We start from the raw sequence: 17,120 nt of genomic DNA on the forward strand, positions 1-17,120 counted from the left end.
TATCAAAAGCTACATGAAAACTTCCTAATACATTTATAATTCAGATCCAAGATTGTGCAAATAATGATCCCAGGGCCACAATAGGGATTTAAAATTTACATAGACATATGCATATATGTCACAGAAAGGGAAAAAATGTAACAGACCAGGATTCGAACCTGGGGCCCCTGAATCTCCAGTCAGGTACTCTACCAACTGAGCTATCTGCCCACTGGTGATCAACCTATCTGACCACCACATTCCTCCCTCCTTAACTGCCTTGACTCTTTAAGACAGCAACACATGACCTTTATCCCCTGGCAGGCATTTTCAAATTCACCTGTCATTTCCAGCTAGGGGCTGGTCTATGGCACCAAAGTTAACAAGAAGGAAAATGCAATACCAGATCGGGATTCGAACCTGGGCCCCCTGAATCTCTAGTCAGGTGCATTACCAACTAAGTTATCTAGTCTCCAGCAATCTAACCCATTTGACCGGTCTATTGTATATAATAAATTAACGGAAGGAATCAGGAAAGGCATTTTGTTAGACTATTGTGCAATATGGTTTAGTTAGAATCAAGTTTGTTGAAATTATAACTGATTAACCCAAGGGTCAGAATAGGCCACATTCAGGGCATGGAGTTTTAGTAGGAATATACATTTCTCAACACTTTCTTATTGAGAAGCAGAGGGATATAGTTTGTGAAAATAATACGCAAACATCATCAAGTAGTGAATAATTCAATCTATCCATACCATGCCCCCTAGGGCCACAATTGTATCTTCTGGGATATGTTGACAATGTTGCATATGAAGATCTCTGGGGTCAGGACAGGACCACAAAATAATGGGTTTATAAAAGTTTTTACCAGGAATATAAAGGACATTTCTTTAAAAACCTCAAGTATACAAGAATCCTATGATTTGGTATGGATTCAAGTATTTTTCAACCTTACTCAGTAAGACTTGTGAGGTCACAACAAGGCTTAGTAATTAATAGATCTTGGGAATTTGTCAAAATGATATGCAAGCTTCCTCATGCAGTGTAGAATCAGATTAATCAAACATTTACCTTTTGTGGACAGTATGGGAATCAAAAGTTTTAATACTACAAACTGTTTTAAAGTGTATTACAATCATATGCATGTACCATCATTTTTTATGTAGGACATTGTTGTTTTTCCTTTGAATTGTATGCTTTTTATGTAAAGCACTTTAAGAGAATTTTAATTGATTAGGGCGCTATATAAGTCTTAGTATTATTATTATATTATAATACGGATAACAGGAATTGAGGAAATCAAACAGGTGCATGTAGACATATTCTGTGGATCAAGTTTGTTCAAACTATGGCCCTGGGGTCAGGTCGAGGCCATGCTGGAAGTTCAATTTTCCTAAGTGTACAGACATATTTTGTGGATCAAGTTTGTTTAAACTATGACCCTGGGGTCAGGTTGAGGCCATGCTGGAAGTTCAATTTTCCTAAGAATACATTTCACTTTTTCTATAAATATCTTCTTCTCAAGAATCACTGGTTACGCTTTTAGAAATACTGATTTTTCAAATTCAATATCTAAGGCAAAGTTAATGTCTGTATAGAGCATAAACTTTCGGGTAAGGGTCTACTTTGGATAATTTACTAGGGATGACTGTTAACAAATTGTTTTTAATGTGTTTTCCCATGAGCTTATAAAGAAAAATGTCAGCAAATATTAGATACATTTGTATTTCACACTAATTTCCAAGAAGATCATAGGCACTCAAAGATGTCATGTTAAACATCTCAACCAGACTCGGAATTCCAACAGGTTCTCAGAAGAAAAGTTGTCATCTCTTTGAAAATTGAACATCCTAATGATTTGTTTCATTTTGCAACTGGAAAATGGGTCATTAGAAGTATAATAGCCAGTAAATTTCAAGGTTTTTAGTCCTACCACATAAACAGTGAAAGCAAAAGTGAGCAAGCTCACATATCCCCACGCTCCAACATTGCTTGACAATGCCTCACATAATGAATGGTAATGCTATCCATAAATTCAAAAGGGACAAAACTCCCAGAAATTTTTTAGAATCAGAATTTCCTGGGAATATGCACATCTACACAGTGTGTCTTTATTAACTACAACTTTCACAAAATTCTGTTGAGTGGTCTCGTAGGAAATGCTGACAAGAAATTAATCGTGTACTTTCTCAACTGAGTTGAGTGTGAATTTTCAGCCTCAACTGAGGTACTCCTGACTGTTTGGTGGCGGCGAATTGAGGAAAATCTCAGTTAAGGAAACCTCAAGGATTTGATTTGAGGGTTGAGGTTGAGGAAAAGGCAATTTTGGTTATGTTAACAGGAAGACAATTTTTTCATTATAGATACATTGTATTTAAAACATTGAGTGCCTGTGGTGTGTCCTTATTAACTACAAAGTTTCACGAAATTCTGTTGAGCGGTCTCAGAGGAGTTGCGCCGACAAGAAAGGGACTGACAGACTGGCCAACAACATTACATCCTTCGCAACTTTGTTGTGTGGGGTATAATAAAGTTTTGATGCCCTGGTTCAAGAAGGAATTCTTCTTTTCAAAATTACGATGCATCAACAGGTACAGTGTTGGCTCCAGACTGATAGGAAGTTTGACTGCTCACTTAATCCATCGAGTAACCCACATCAGTTACCAAAACCAAAAGACCAAGCTCCATTTCTGACTGATAGGAAGTTTGACTGCTCACTTAATCCATCGAGTAACCCACATCAGTTACCAAAACCAAAAGAGCAAGCTCAGGTTAAAGTGTTTATTTGAAATTACAAACATCTCTGCTTGTTGAGGTCAATACACCAATGAACAATCACACTCACAACTGACTCATTACACACATTACAACCCTTCACTAAACAGTGACTTAAAGGGACTGATTCACGATTTTACCCAAAATTTTGTTTTTCCCTTTTAATGAACAAAATCTACTGTCTAATGTGTTTGAAAGATTTCACATGAAAATTAAGGTTATACATCATCACTGAAACTCATTCTAGTGAGTTTATTATTTGTTTTGTAAACAAAGATTGCAGTATGCTATTGTTTACGAAATTTTCAAAAGAAATGGATATCAATCAAAGTATTATCATATCTTTCATATTTCAAGCATTTTTGAGGTGAAATGTGTCATCTAAAAGTTAAAATTAGTGACTATGCAAAATTAAGATGCATTATATTACAAAATCAATATTTCACTTGTTTGTTTGTTTACATAAAAAGACTCGAGTCTTTGTTTACATAACACATTTTTAAGGCTAAAATATTGCTTTCATTCTTGCATTCAGAAGGTCAAAATTTTGGCTGTCAACATTAAATGAGTTATATTTCTAATGTTTAACATCAAAAATGAAAAATATTTTTATCAAAAATCGTGAACCAGTCCCTTTAAAAATATCTCAATTTACCCTCCAATAACATGGCTCAAATGAAAATTTTGCAGAGAAAACATCTACCAACACATATAAGTGTTTACTTCTTTGTCTACAACATTGTAAAAATTGACATTGGTTTTCAATGTTTTTAAAACAATTGCATGTATTGTGATGAGGAAATAAATCTGTGATATAGTGGAGGCTTTCATTAAAGACATTGAGGAAGGAAACAAACCTAACATGGAACACTTAAGATATGGGAAAATTCCTCACACAATTAGACATTATACACTGTAAATATAGCAGACACTTCATTTTCTTTCCTCCTCTTTATCTGAATTAAAAGTCTACTTTAAGATTGATGTTAGGAGTGATAAATACTGACAAAATTGAATGTTTCACAAAACTTTTTCATTAATATGTATCTTATTCCATCAAATACATGTATAATAACACAAGAGTTTGTTTCTGTACTGAATAAAAGTACTTCCTGATTGTGAGTATCAAATTCTTACACACATACTACCAATGTCTGTGTATTCTGTCAATAAAGAGAAGCACTGACTAGAGCCTGACCTTCCCACTGCAAATGTCACGGTACACTTGTTCTGTTATGGGTTCATATTTTCCTGATATCAAACAAAACAGAGGGTCTTTTACAACACTAGGATTGAAGCCTTCCTTCCGCAAATCCACTTTCTTCAATTTGAAAGTACCTATATAAAACAAGGTATATAAATTTGAATAGGCAATACAACAATAGAAATACATTGTGTCAGCACCACTTTATCAGAGATCTGCCTGTCTCTGGGTTTAGGTCACATTTCACATGTATTACACAATAGTAAATTTTTCAATTCTTCCTGAAAGTTTCTGGAAATGTGTTGCACTTGATGCTGTTCAAAGTCATAGCAGGCCTGGATTTCTCGAAAGAAACTTAAATCGAAACTTGGACTTACAGTAAGTCTGAGATTTTGTTAAAATTTTGACTGCTCATATAACACAAAAACTCAAGTTTGAGATTTTTTTAGAGAAATCCAAGCCAGACATGTTCTTCAGCCACTCTAGTTAACCATAACACAAACATCATTGCAACATTTCAGAATTAAAGAAGTGACATTTCTCTCTGAATCTTCATCCAAATGAAGAAGTTTACCTCTACATTAACAACATATTTCTCTTCAGGTATTTTGAATTACCACAGAACATTAATCCATGCTTGATATTCTTCTCATACGATAAAACCTATCTATGTAAAGCATTAAAACGCACCTGTTGTATCGACAGATTTCTTGATTCTGATAAACAAGGGTCTAGCATAACCTGGCAGTGACTTTTGCAGAGAAGAGTTGAGGTGATCCAGATCTAATAAATTGTGCTCATCCACAATGGCTGCCATTCCCGCTCTTCCTTCCAATCCTAAAGTAAACAGAGAGATTTCATGTATTGTTATTTCATATTCTTACCACTAAAATTATTATGCTTTCCTTGCAGATTTCTAGTACAACTTCATATCCCTTTTCCTGATTTACCTATATCATCTATAAAATCGATTGATCAAGACTTTCCGAAGATGTTTTACTTCAATTAATACCATAAGCAACTATCAAATAAAGATGTAACATCTTCTACACCAAAAGTTGAGCTTACAATAAAATCTCAAGATTGAAGATGATATGTTTCTGTTTTTGACACACTTGTCAACAAAATCAATTTGATACAATTTTTCATGTTTTAAAGCCAAAACACACGTCTAACAAACCCACTTAAAATGAATTACAATTTATTGTATTGTAAAGTGATATTCATTCCCCTATGAGAAAAAAACCACAAGATTTTTATCAGCTTTAGTGAAGTTTGGTTATGATAAACAGTTTTTTGCGGGCCCTGGAGGATTGCTATGACTGTGTTTTACTGTATAATGAAGTTTGGTTATAATAAACAGTTTTTTGCGGGCCCTGGAGGATTGCTATAACTGTGTTTTACTGTATAATGAAGTTTGGTTATAATAAACAGTTTTTTGCGGGCCCTGGAGGACTGCTATAACTGTGTTTTACTGTATAATGAAGTTTAGTTATAATAAACAGTTTTTTGCGGGCCCTGGAGGATTGCTATAACTGTGTTTTATTGTATAATGAAGTTTGGTTATGATACACAGTTTTTGCTGGCCCTGGAGGATTGCTATGACTGTGTTTACTGTATTTACATGTAGAAACTTTATTGATCTTTTTGTATACAAATCTACCAGAGTCATTTACCTGGGACCTCCACCCCGTAAACCACGGCATCGTTCAGTTTGATAATGTTACTAATTACAGCTTCCACCTCGGACGTGGACACGTTCTCACCCTTCCAGCGGAACGTGTCACCCGTTCTGTCACGGAAATAGAAATAGCCAAACTCATCCATCATCAGAATATCGCCTGAAAATATAGGAGCAGACATCGAACGTAATGAATCAGTCAATGTGAACCAGTAAACTAAAAACCTCTAAATCCATTAAAACTGAAAATCTGTTGGAGTGCTAATACCATATTGAGATTTCTACCTGTTAGAAATGCGATGTCTCCCTTTTTAAATACATCAGGACACACTTTCTTGTCCGTGGCTTGTTTATTGACGTATCCATCAAATTCCCGCAGGGCGTCACCTTTCACGATTTTACCCACTAATTCTCCAGGTTCTCCTGCAATAAAAGTGTCGGATGGAAACACTCCAGTCATTTCATATACAACTACATTAGATCTTTGTTGATATTACATAACATTATCAAAATAACAGTCAGCATATATAGATGAAAAGTAGTAAGAAAGAAAATGGATGGATGGACTGAAAATCAAACCTAGGACTCCAGATATAAGTATTCACTATATACTACTTTGTGCAGATCTGTAATCCGCATTGTTTAAGAATTTATTCATTTGAATGCCAAAATTCATCAAATACTGGAGGGGGGGGGGGATAAGCTGCAGAGATCTCTATGATAAAACAGATGGATCAGGTCTATCCCAATTTTTTCACAGAAAGTTACAGTTCTGCAGCTAGAGGGCAGCATAATTTAAAAAGCATAGAAAATAAATCTGCCATTGCTAAGTCTACCCCAGTGCTCAATTTGACTGATAATGTGGATGCATCTGCAGTACATGTATACCAACAGGAACATGGTCTTCCAAATATTAAAAGGCAGCAGCACCAGATTCAACAGTACAGTATTGCTACACTTCTACCATTCATTCAAAATGTATATCAGCCAATGTAAAGTGTTAAATGTCATCCCAGAATTTCAATGTTCTACTACTACACTGATGTACTGTGATTTGATATGATCTACTACTACACTGATGTACTGTGATTTGATATGATCTATTACTACACTGATGTACTGTGATTTGATATGATCTACTACTACACTGATGTACTGTGATTTGATATGATCTACTACTACACTGATGTACTGTGATTTGATATGATCTACTACTACACTGATGTACTGTGATTTGACTACTACACTGATGTACTGTGATTTGGTTCTATGATCTACTACTACACTGATGTACTGTGATTTGATATGATCTATTACTACACTGATGTACTGTGATTTGACTACTACACTGATGTACTGTGATTTGACTACTACACTGATGTACTGTGATTTGACTACTACACTGATGTACTGTGATTTGATATGATCTACTACTACACTGATGTACTGTGATTTGACTACTACACTGATGTACTGTGATTTGACTACTACACTGATGTACTGTGATTTGACTACTACACTGATGTACTGTGATTTGATATGATCTATTACTACACTGATGTACTGTGATTTGATATGATCTACTACTACACTGATGTACTGTGATTTGATATGATCTACTACTACACTGATGTACTGTGATTTGATATGATCTACTACTACACTGATGTACTGTGATTTGACTACTACACTGATGTACTGTGATTTGACTACTACACTGATGTACTGTGATTTGATATGATCTACTACTACACTGATGTACTGTGATTTGATATGATCTACTACTATACTGATGTACTGTGATTTGATATGATCTACTACTACACTGATGTACTGTGATTTGACTACTACACTGATGTACTGTGATTTGATATGATCTACTACTACACTGATGTACTGTGATTTGACTACTACACTGATGTACTGTGATTTGATATGATCTACTACTACACTGATGTACTGTGATTTGACTACTACACTGATGTACTGTGATTTGACTACTACACTGATGTACTGTGATTTGATATGATCTATTACTACACTGATGTACTGTGATTTGATATGATCTACTACTACACTGATGTACTGTGATTTGATATGATCTATTACTACACTGATGTACTGTGATTTGATATGATCTACTACTACACTGATGTACTGTGATTTGACTACTACACTGATGTACTGTGATTTGACTACTACACTGATGTACTGTGATTTGACTACTACACTGATGTACTGTGATTTGACTACTACACTGATGTACTGTGATTTGACTACTACACTGATGTACTGTGATTTGACTACTACACTGATGTACTGTGATTTGATATGATCTACTACTACACTGATGTACTGTGATTTGATATGATCTACTACTACACTGATGTACTGTGATTTGATATGATCTACTACTACACTGATGTACTGTGATTTGATATGATCTATTACTACACTGATGTACTGTGATTTGACTACTACACTGATGTACTGTGATTTGATATGATCTACTACTACACTGATGTACTGTGATTTGATATGATCTACTACTACACTGATGTACTGTGATTTGATATGATCTATTACTACACTGATGTACTGTGATTTGGTATGATCTACTACTACACTGATGTACTGTGATTTGACTACTACACTGATGTACTGTGATTTGACTACTACACTGATGTACTGTGATTTGATATGATCTATTACTACACTGATGTACTGTGATTTGACTACTACACTGATGTACTGTGATTTGACTACTACACTGATGTACTGTGATTTGATATGATCTACTACTACACTGATGTACTGTGATTTGACTACTACACTGATGTACTGTGATTTGACTACTACACTGATGTACTGTGATTTGACTACTACACTGATGTACTGTGATTTGACTACTACACTGATGTACTGTGATTTGATATGATCTACTACTACACTGATGTACTGTGATTTGGTATGATCTACTACTACACTGATGTACTGTGATTTGATATGATCTATTACTACACTGATGTACTGTGATTTGATATGATATATTACTACACTGATGTACTGTGATTTGATATGATCTATTACTACACTGATGTACTGTGATTTGACTACTACACTGATGTACTGTGATTTGATATGATCTACTACTACACTGATGTACTGTGATTTGATATGATCTACTACTACACTGATGTACTGTGATTTGACTACTACACTGATGTACTGTGATTTGATATGATCTACTACTACACTGATGTACTGTGATTTGATATGATCTACTACTACACTGATGTACTGTGATTTGACTACTACACTGATGTACTGTGATTTGACTACTACACTGATGTACTGTGATTTGATATGATCTACTACTACACCGATGTACTGTGATTTGACTACTACACTGATGTACTGTGATTTGACTACTACACTGATGTACTGTGATTTGACTACTACACTGATGTACTGTGATTTGATATGATCTACTACTACACTGATGTACTGTGATTTGATATGATCTACTACTACACTGATGTACTGTGATTTGATATGATCTACTACTACACTGATGTACTGTGATTTGACTACTACACTGATGTACTGTGATTTGACTACTACACTGATGTACTGTGATTTGACTACTACACTGATGTACTGTGATTTGACTACTACACTGATGTACTGTGATTTGATATGATCTACTACTACACTGATGTACTGTGATTTGATATGATCTACTACTACACTGATGTACTGTGATTTGGTTCTATGATCTACTGTTGGTTTCACTCCTCTGTTCATCATTTGTTTATGTCACTGAAAAAACCTGATTAGGTCAAAATAAAATATATATGTGTGTTTCTGATTTCTTGCCCCTACTTATGTTTCTGCTGCGAACCCTAAATATTTTATTGATGATACATATATACAAAATAAAACTCTGGAATTTTCAAACCAGAATTCTTTTTCTTTTTGTGTTAGAATTTCTCTGATTTACATTTTGACTACTATTGATCTTCAAAATGTTTGAAAAGTAGTTGTAATGTAGATGACCTTTAAAAAGCATATCAAAAACTAAGACGCCGAATAAATTTTTTTAATAAAATAAAATGTTTTACCTACCTACCTTACCTAATTTTTGGGGGAGTGAAATGGAAAACAGATATATTTCATTTTGGTTTTACCTGGTTTGGCCCTAACACACACGCCATTCCTGTCTCTGACATGCTCCCCTGTTCTCTCATCTATTTTGATCAGTGTGATGGGGTACAAGAAGGGTGCAATCATTGTCGTAAAGCCTACAGCTCCGACAGTGTTGTCTGGGTTAACTAAAAGCCAGAAACAATTTGAATTTTTGTTAAATTGTCATAAAATGTTCCAAAACAAAATTTTCAAGCAGAGAACTTTTACATTTCCATGGGATTTTTTTCTTCAGATTCACGAGATTAGCGCAGATATATGTAAATTGAAATAAAAATTAATCATTTATAGTGAAACTTCAGTAAAAACAGTCAATATTGCCAAGAAACACAATTCTGCTGTTCATCATTACAATTTCATTATACATGTACAGTGGGACAGGGTACATTTAATTCTAAACAATCCACTTACTAACACAATTCTGCTGTTCATCATTACAATTTCATTATACATGTACAGTGGGACAGGGTACATTTAATTCTAAACAATCCACTTACTAACACAATTCTGCTGTTCATCATTACAATTTCATTATACATGTACAGTGGGACAGGGTACATTTAATTCTAAACAATCCACTTACTTGTATTGCAGTTTCCTTCTGTGGCCCCATAGAATTCTCCCATCTGGGCAACTCCAAATCTCTTTTGAAAGTCCCCCCAGATTTGTGGCTTCAGACCATTCCCAAACATGACCCTGACCTTGTGCTGTGTCTCTGATAGCTTTACAGGCTGAGCCAAAAGGTACCGACATATTTCTCCAATGTACTGCCCTGCCTGTACAGCAAAAATACAGGTGCTCAAAACTATGCTAAATACTGTAGACTCCTTATTTTACACAAGTGGTTAATTTGGCAAATATATTATTGAGATCATAAAATCATGAGTGCTTTATTATGAAAGAATTTTAAAACCTACATAAATCAACTACAAATGAAAACTGAGAATTCTGATTCTGCCAAAGGGCCTCTCATGTTTACGTAAAATTTATATAAATCAATTACATAAAATTAACAAGAAATTATAGAAACTGGTTTATTCGTCAGCTAATAATTGGTGATGTTAAAGTAAAGAAATACACATGTGTAAGTATGGCAATTCAAATTGTAAGGGGGCAAACAGCAGGAGAGCTACACCATGAGAAATCAACAAACTTGAGGGGAATCTTCCTGCAATGGGAAGGAGGTGTGAATTGGCAAGGTCTGCACATTTCATCTGTATCTGTAGGACTAACTTACTGTACACTTGTATTCAACACAGTCATCCCAAAATCGGCTCGCAGAGAATTTCCTCTTGATAACCAGAGCTGTTCCTGCGGTGATCATCTGACCCACACCCACCACTCCCCCAGCAGTGTGATAAAGCGGCAGACAATCATACAGTACATCCTGTTCAGTGAGGTTCATAAACTGGTTCACAGCCACAGACATGTAGTTAAACCTAAAAGATTAGTAGAGTGATGTGAAATATATTAGAACTTTGAAACTAAATTTTTATTTTTAGATTCCTGAAACCTTCACTTTTGTACTCTACTCAAGTACTCACATAAAGAGGCGACTAAATGGAGCAGTCCTTCTGATGAGACCGCAAAAACCAAGGTCGTATGTCACAACAGGTGTGGCATGATAAAGATCCCTCCCTGCTCAAAGGCCGTAAGCACCGAGCATAGGCCTGAATTTTGCAGTCCTTCACCAGCAGTGGTGATGTCTCCATATGAGTGAAATATTCTCAAGAGGGACGTTAAACAATATTCAATCAATCTAAGATTCAGTCATACTTTATATCAGTTTATAGTTTAAATCATCCTAGAAAACATCTAGTGTTTGTTTAAATGCATTTCCAATATACTTTCGTTGTATCATAACACCCTCACTCCCCCCACCCCCTCTTCAGGACAATTTTGGTTTCAGAATTATTTTACCTGGAATGACTAATAATGGCTGCCTTTGGAAGACCTGTTGTTCCCGATGTAAATACATAAAAAAGTTTGTCTGAAAAGAAAGTAACAAAATTTCACACAAAATGAAAATACCAGGTAGAGCAAGAGTCCATCTGAATATACTTATCCATGTACAATAATTCCAATGAACACTTTTAAAAAACATTTAAAAACACATCTTTTTAGACTTGCATATTATTAGTATTATAGGTGGTTAAATCTTTATGGTTTCTTTACCATCATTTTAACATGACTTTTTCAAGTGTATAATTGTATATTTATTTCAATTATTGTATTTTATAGCATTTAATTGTACGGTGTGGAACTTTCTTCATGCACATCATGTTTTAGATTTTAGTAATTTTACTTCACATTATTGATGTTTTTCTAGCATTGTTTTGATATTATCTGTCTTAGTGCTATTATAATTTCCTTTTACTACGTTTATAACATGCTGTATCATTTTTATTGTGTGCAGCGCTTTAGAGTGGTTATTTATAGTCATATAGGGCGCTATATAAATAAATATTATTATTATTATTATTATTAATTCTATAATGTGTTTTATCAATTTGATGTCCACAATTATACCTTATGAAAAGCAATAGTAAATCATTTCAATGAATTGACAATTAATTTGACTCAAAATCATTATGAATTTAAAGAGTTATCTTTCTTAAACAGGGCTGAATATTGTCATTTTCCTCAACAAACCCTTAAAACCTAAAACTTTCAATGTGGACAAAAACCATCGCTTCTAGACCACCAATCTACACTGTCCAGTGTAACGGTTAGAGGAGATCTGATTTTAATTAGATTGCTAGACCACTTGTTTATGACAAGAAAACATTATGAACCCAAATAAAAAATACTACCAAATGCAGATCATACATGAGCCATTCTCCTTGAACATGTTGAATGTCATGGCAAAACTTTCATACCTGTAAACTTGATTTTGACTTTCCTGGGAGGAAAATCTGGGCTTTTCTCTAGAATTGGATCTATATAAATAGGTGAAAGTCCTGAGGTAGCTAGACTTCCTATGCAATACAACTTTATATCTCTTGATAAACTATGCATTATTTCTTCCAAAGCTGAAAAAAAAGAAGTAAAAACAGTAAAAGGGTCAAAATAAAAATGAAATTGAAATAAATTTGTAAACATGCATAGTTTCTCCTTACATACCACCTGACATCTCCCCTGCGAACACAATGCCCTTGGATTCAGCTGCAATAATGGAGTGTGCCAGGGGCTGGTTTCTAAGGTTATAATTTATCAGTGCTGCTACGACTCCTATTTTTGACAGACCAAGCCAGAAACAGATATATTCTGGACGGTTCTCCATCAATAAAGCTACAACATCTCCCTTCTGGTATCCCTCCTCTTGGAAGTAATTGGCTACTCGATTCACATAAATCTCCACATCCTTGAATGTCCATCTTTGCTTCTCAAACAATATGCAGTCTTTATTTGGGTATTTTGCTGCCGTCTTAGAGAACAGTTCTGCTATTGTGGTATCATTAGCAATATATTTCTTTGTATCAAGTCTGAGTTTTATCAAAACTTGAAGAGCCCTGTAAAACATGTCAAAATAAGAAAAAGAATGGACTAGCAGTGGTTTAAAATAAAAAATCATTACCCCTATGAAATTTTTGTTATCAAAATCTTAAAGTTATTTTGTCATTGAAAAGTTTTAAAACATAAGAAACTTTCATGAGTTAATTAGAATATGCGTTCAGTGTGTTAATGTCACTCACTTCATATCTCTGGAGAAGGTGTTGATTACAACCCACGTAAAGCGCCATCCCCCTGTCACCAGGTAAACCAAAAACACAATCAGGGTGGTCAGGGCACAGGAGAGGCCCAGGTAGTAAGACAAAAAACTCCCTAACGCAAAAAACACTCCGCACTTCAGCAGTGACATGTTGTAGCTCATGAAGTCCAAAGTCCGCCTAATCTGGCGAGCAACCACAAACACGCCGGTCTTTGTACCGGACATGTGCACTATTATTAAACGTTGGGTAAACCTTGATTAAAAATGCTCTTCCATGAGTCTTTGGATTACAGTGATAAAGTGAGCTGCAAATTGTGATAAATCCATTAGATTGAAAACAACTGTAACAAGCAGTTGCTGGAGACACCGGATGTTTACGTTTTTAAGATAATTTTCGTTCAGGCTTTTCACCCCAAAATACCCATATTTCTTCAGAAATATGTATTAGGCCTATATATCTATTTTTTAAAAGATTAAGTGCCATATTTAAACATGAATACACACAGGTGATTCAGTAGGTAATTTGTGAAAAAAGGAAAAAATATAGTGATATATATGACTATAGTCTACTTAGAATATAGACTTCACGGGTGGATCCTGAAATATTTTCGGGGGGGGGGGGGAGCAGCTTTTCCGCCCAAAACAGGGGTGTGTGTGGTCGAAGAGCCCGAAGATGGATTTTTTTTTTTTTTTTTTTATAAAAATGGTTAATTCAACAGAAGGGAGTATCGTATGCCCCGCACCCCTCTAAATCCGTCAACGGACTTTATTGATGGGGGTGTCAATTATCACGTACGGTGGGCAAATGTCGATCTTTCTTCTCTTTATAGTTATTACAACTTTGTCCCAGTGTTGTAGCATATACTTAATTTTCCCCGTATTAAATTTTCTCCTTGGGAATAAAAAGATTACTCTAGGCCTATATCAATCTTTCAATGGCAAATGAATTACTACTGTTGTAAAACAAACGGTCTAGTGAAATTTATAGCTCCCATAGAGGTTATGTGTATAAACTTTTTAAAATGAAAATTACCACAAAAATTTAGGAAGCTTTTGCAAAATCTAATATTATCTCGAACCACCGTTTATCAGTCGAAGTTGGGAGGTAGACATGCAGGTACCCCTCTCATGGAATTATCAAGAAAACATTTTATTTAAGTTTTTCTATTGCTTATAAGAAAAGCAAGTATCCATGTTAGTATCACAAAGGTCAAAGGTCATCAAAATTGGCACGCAGGACTCCGCTGTCTTATCAAAGGCCTATGTCAAAAGAGAAAATATATAAAAGGTCAATGGTCATCAAAAATGGAATGCGACACACTGTCTTATCACGGTATACCCATATTAATGGCCATATACCAAATAACAAAGACCTTTAATTGACATTTACATAAAAGGTCAAGGCCAAAGGTCATAAAAAATTATACGTGACACACTGTCTTCGCATGGTATATCCACATACCAAAAGGGCCTATGTCAAAAGACAAAAAAGTTACGGCCCGGACGAACTTTGTAGAAGAAGAAGAATTCACACTTTAAACAATATGCCCCCCTCCCTTCTGGGAAAAGGAGATATAATAAGATAGAAGAATGTTATCATGGTCGTCTAGAATGTTTGTAGATCTAAGTCTTTACAAGTAGTCGAAACTGGTCAGTATAACTGAGGAATTTGCCCAATGACGACTTCCGCGATGAAATTCGACCCCCTTCTCATCATGAAAAAGAGACCATTTTTACGAGAGAGAGAGAGAGAGAGAGAGAGAGAGAGAGAACCCAGCAGTTTCAAGGTACTTGGTATCGTTTTACAAAGAAAGAGTCAAACAGGGGGTAGCCGTCGAAGAATATGACTTCAGAAAGGTACTCAAGCGTCCTTCAATACATGTTCAATTCATAATTCCTACCTTACATTTTTACCATTCATTACTACTACAACAAACAACAAGTGTGGAGGGGGCGCAGTATATCTTTTTTATTTTTTATAATTTTTGGGGGAGGGGGGATGTAAAAGATAAAAATAAAACAACAACAACAAAACGCATCTGATTTCCTCTCGAAAGTACTTACTGGCCATGCTCTCATATTTACTTAAAACGAAAGAATATATAAGCGGCAACTGATTCTGTTTTTCTATAAAACCAGAGATATGTTTAGCGGAGTTCGAGATGGAAAAAAACAAACATAGGTTTTGGTGAGTACCCACATTATGTACGTGCATTTTTTCCCTTCATATTCTATGTTGATCGATTTTCTGAAGAGCGGGTTTCATCTCTGCATAAGCAAGAAATTCATATCCAGAAATTGCTGATGTTATAAAGTTAGATTTTCCTCTCCCTCCCCCCCCCTCCCCCCCCTTCTCCGGGAAGGGGAAGACTGGCTATATACTGATCCCCCCCCAAACAACAATGGTGAGACTTCACCCTATGTTCTTCATTTGTTATAGTGAGCAGTGGCGGATTTAGGGGGGGGGGGGGGGCGACCCTTAGAATTTTCAAATTTAAGGTAAATCGTGGTATCTTGTTTATAAAAATGTACTAAACGATAAAAGAAGCAATAACTTCTTTCACTCCCGGAGAAATAAATGACAAAATCTTTTGATTTCTTGAATTACTTTATTGAGCCAACTTAATTTTTTCGAAAAACCCTTACAATTTGCGTCATTTTATTAATTTCACCTCATAAGAATGATAGAAATATTACAAATGATTAAATAGGAGACATATTTCAAGCACTATAAAATCTGTAAAATCCAGGAGCTTCCAGGGGCTTCGCCCCCTGGGCCCCAGACCCCCTGCCTCATAAAGTGCCCCCCCCCCCCCTAACCGCAATTCCTGGATCCACCTCTGGTGAGTATTCCCCCCCCCCCAGGGGAAGGGTGGTCATATCCTAAAACCAACAATATAGTGAACCCTCACTCCTTATAGTGCATGGTTTTAATTTTCTTTATATCTTATTTGTATCAAGAATAAAGTTTTGTATAAATAGCAATAAACATATACAAGCACGTAGAATCGGGGAGAGGGTGTTCCCCTTTTTAATCACCATTTTCTGTTTTATGTGTATACATGCACTCAATATGTATTTGGTAACAACAACCCCCCCCCCCCCCCCACTACTTTTCATAGAAATGAATGGTAAAAATGTATGGTCAAGCTTATACATTGAATCAAATGCGGATACATTGAATCAAATACGGATACATTGCACGCGGTGGTCTAGAGGTAGAGCGTTCGCCGCGCGTGCGGAAGGTCATTAAAGTTCAATCACCAAACGCTCTGCATCACCTAGGTAATCTTTTTATTTTGTATACTGGATTTCTTCATTTAGGGATTAAAGTATGAAAAAGCTGCAGTATATTATTTCTATACCTAATAACGTATAAGTGAATACGATAAAATAATCATTTATGATTACAAAATTAACAAAAATAATTTTCAGCTAACTTAGCCTCATCCATATTAATTAGGATGTCTGCAGCTGCGGTTGCAGACATCACATTGACCCCAGTGATTGTAGAAAACAGTACTTATCATATCCGACACGTACTCGTATTTAGAGGGTGA

At 35.4% G+C, this 17,120-nt stretch overlaps 1 protein-coding gene and 1 non-coding gene across 2 annotated transcripts; both read right to left on the reverse strand.

Moving 5' to 3' along the window:
- Positions 1 to 136: 136 nt before the first annotated feature.
- Positions 137 to 210, reverse strand: Trnas-gga (transfer RNA serine (anticodon GGA)). Its single transcript has one exon. It is a non-coding gene; the product is annotated as a tRNA-Ser (tRNA).
- Positions 211 to 2,749: 2,539 nt separating this feature from the next.
- Positions 2,750 to 13,955, reverse strand: LOC125680962 (long-chain fatty acid transport protein 4-like). The gene is made up of 11 exons (XM_048920820.2): positions 13,544 to 13,955; positions 12,972 to 13,360; positions 12,728 to 12,880; positions 11,769 to 11,838; positions 11,086 to 11,287; positions 10,432 to 10,624; positions 9,833 to 9,976; positions 5,928 to 6,065; positions 5,638 to 5,802; positions 4,652 to 4,798; positions 2,750 to 4,095 (listed from the first exon to the last, which is right to left on the reverse strand). The coding sequence occupies exons 1-11, from the start codon at positions 13,783 to 13,785 to the stop codon at positions 3,944 to 3,946; spliced, it is 1,995 nt and encodes a 664-aa protein (XP_048776777.2). The 5' UTR covers positions 13,786 to 13,955; the 3' UTR covers positions 2,750 to 3,943.
- Positions 13,956 to 17,120: the final 3,165 nt, after the last annotated feature.

Source organism: Ostrea edulis, chromosome 2 (genome assembly GCF_947568905.1).
Source record: "Ostrea edulis chromosome 2, xbOstEdul1.1, whole genome shotgun sequence".
NCBI lineage: Eukaryota > Metazoa > Mollusca > Bivalvia > Ostreida > Ostreidae > Ostrea > Ostrea edulis.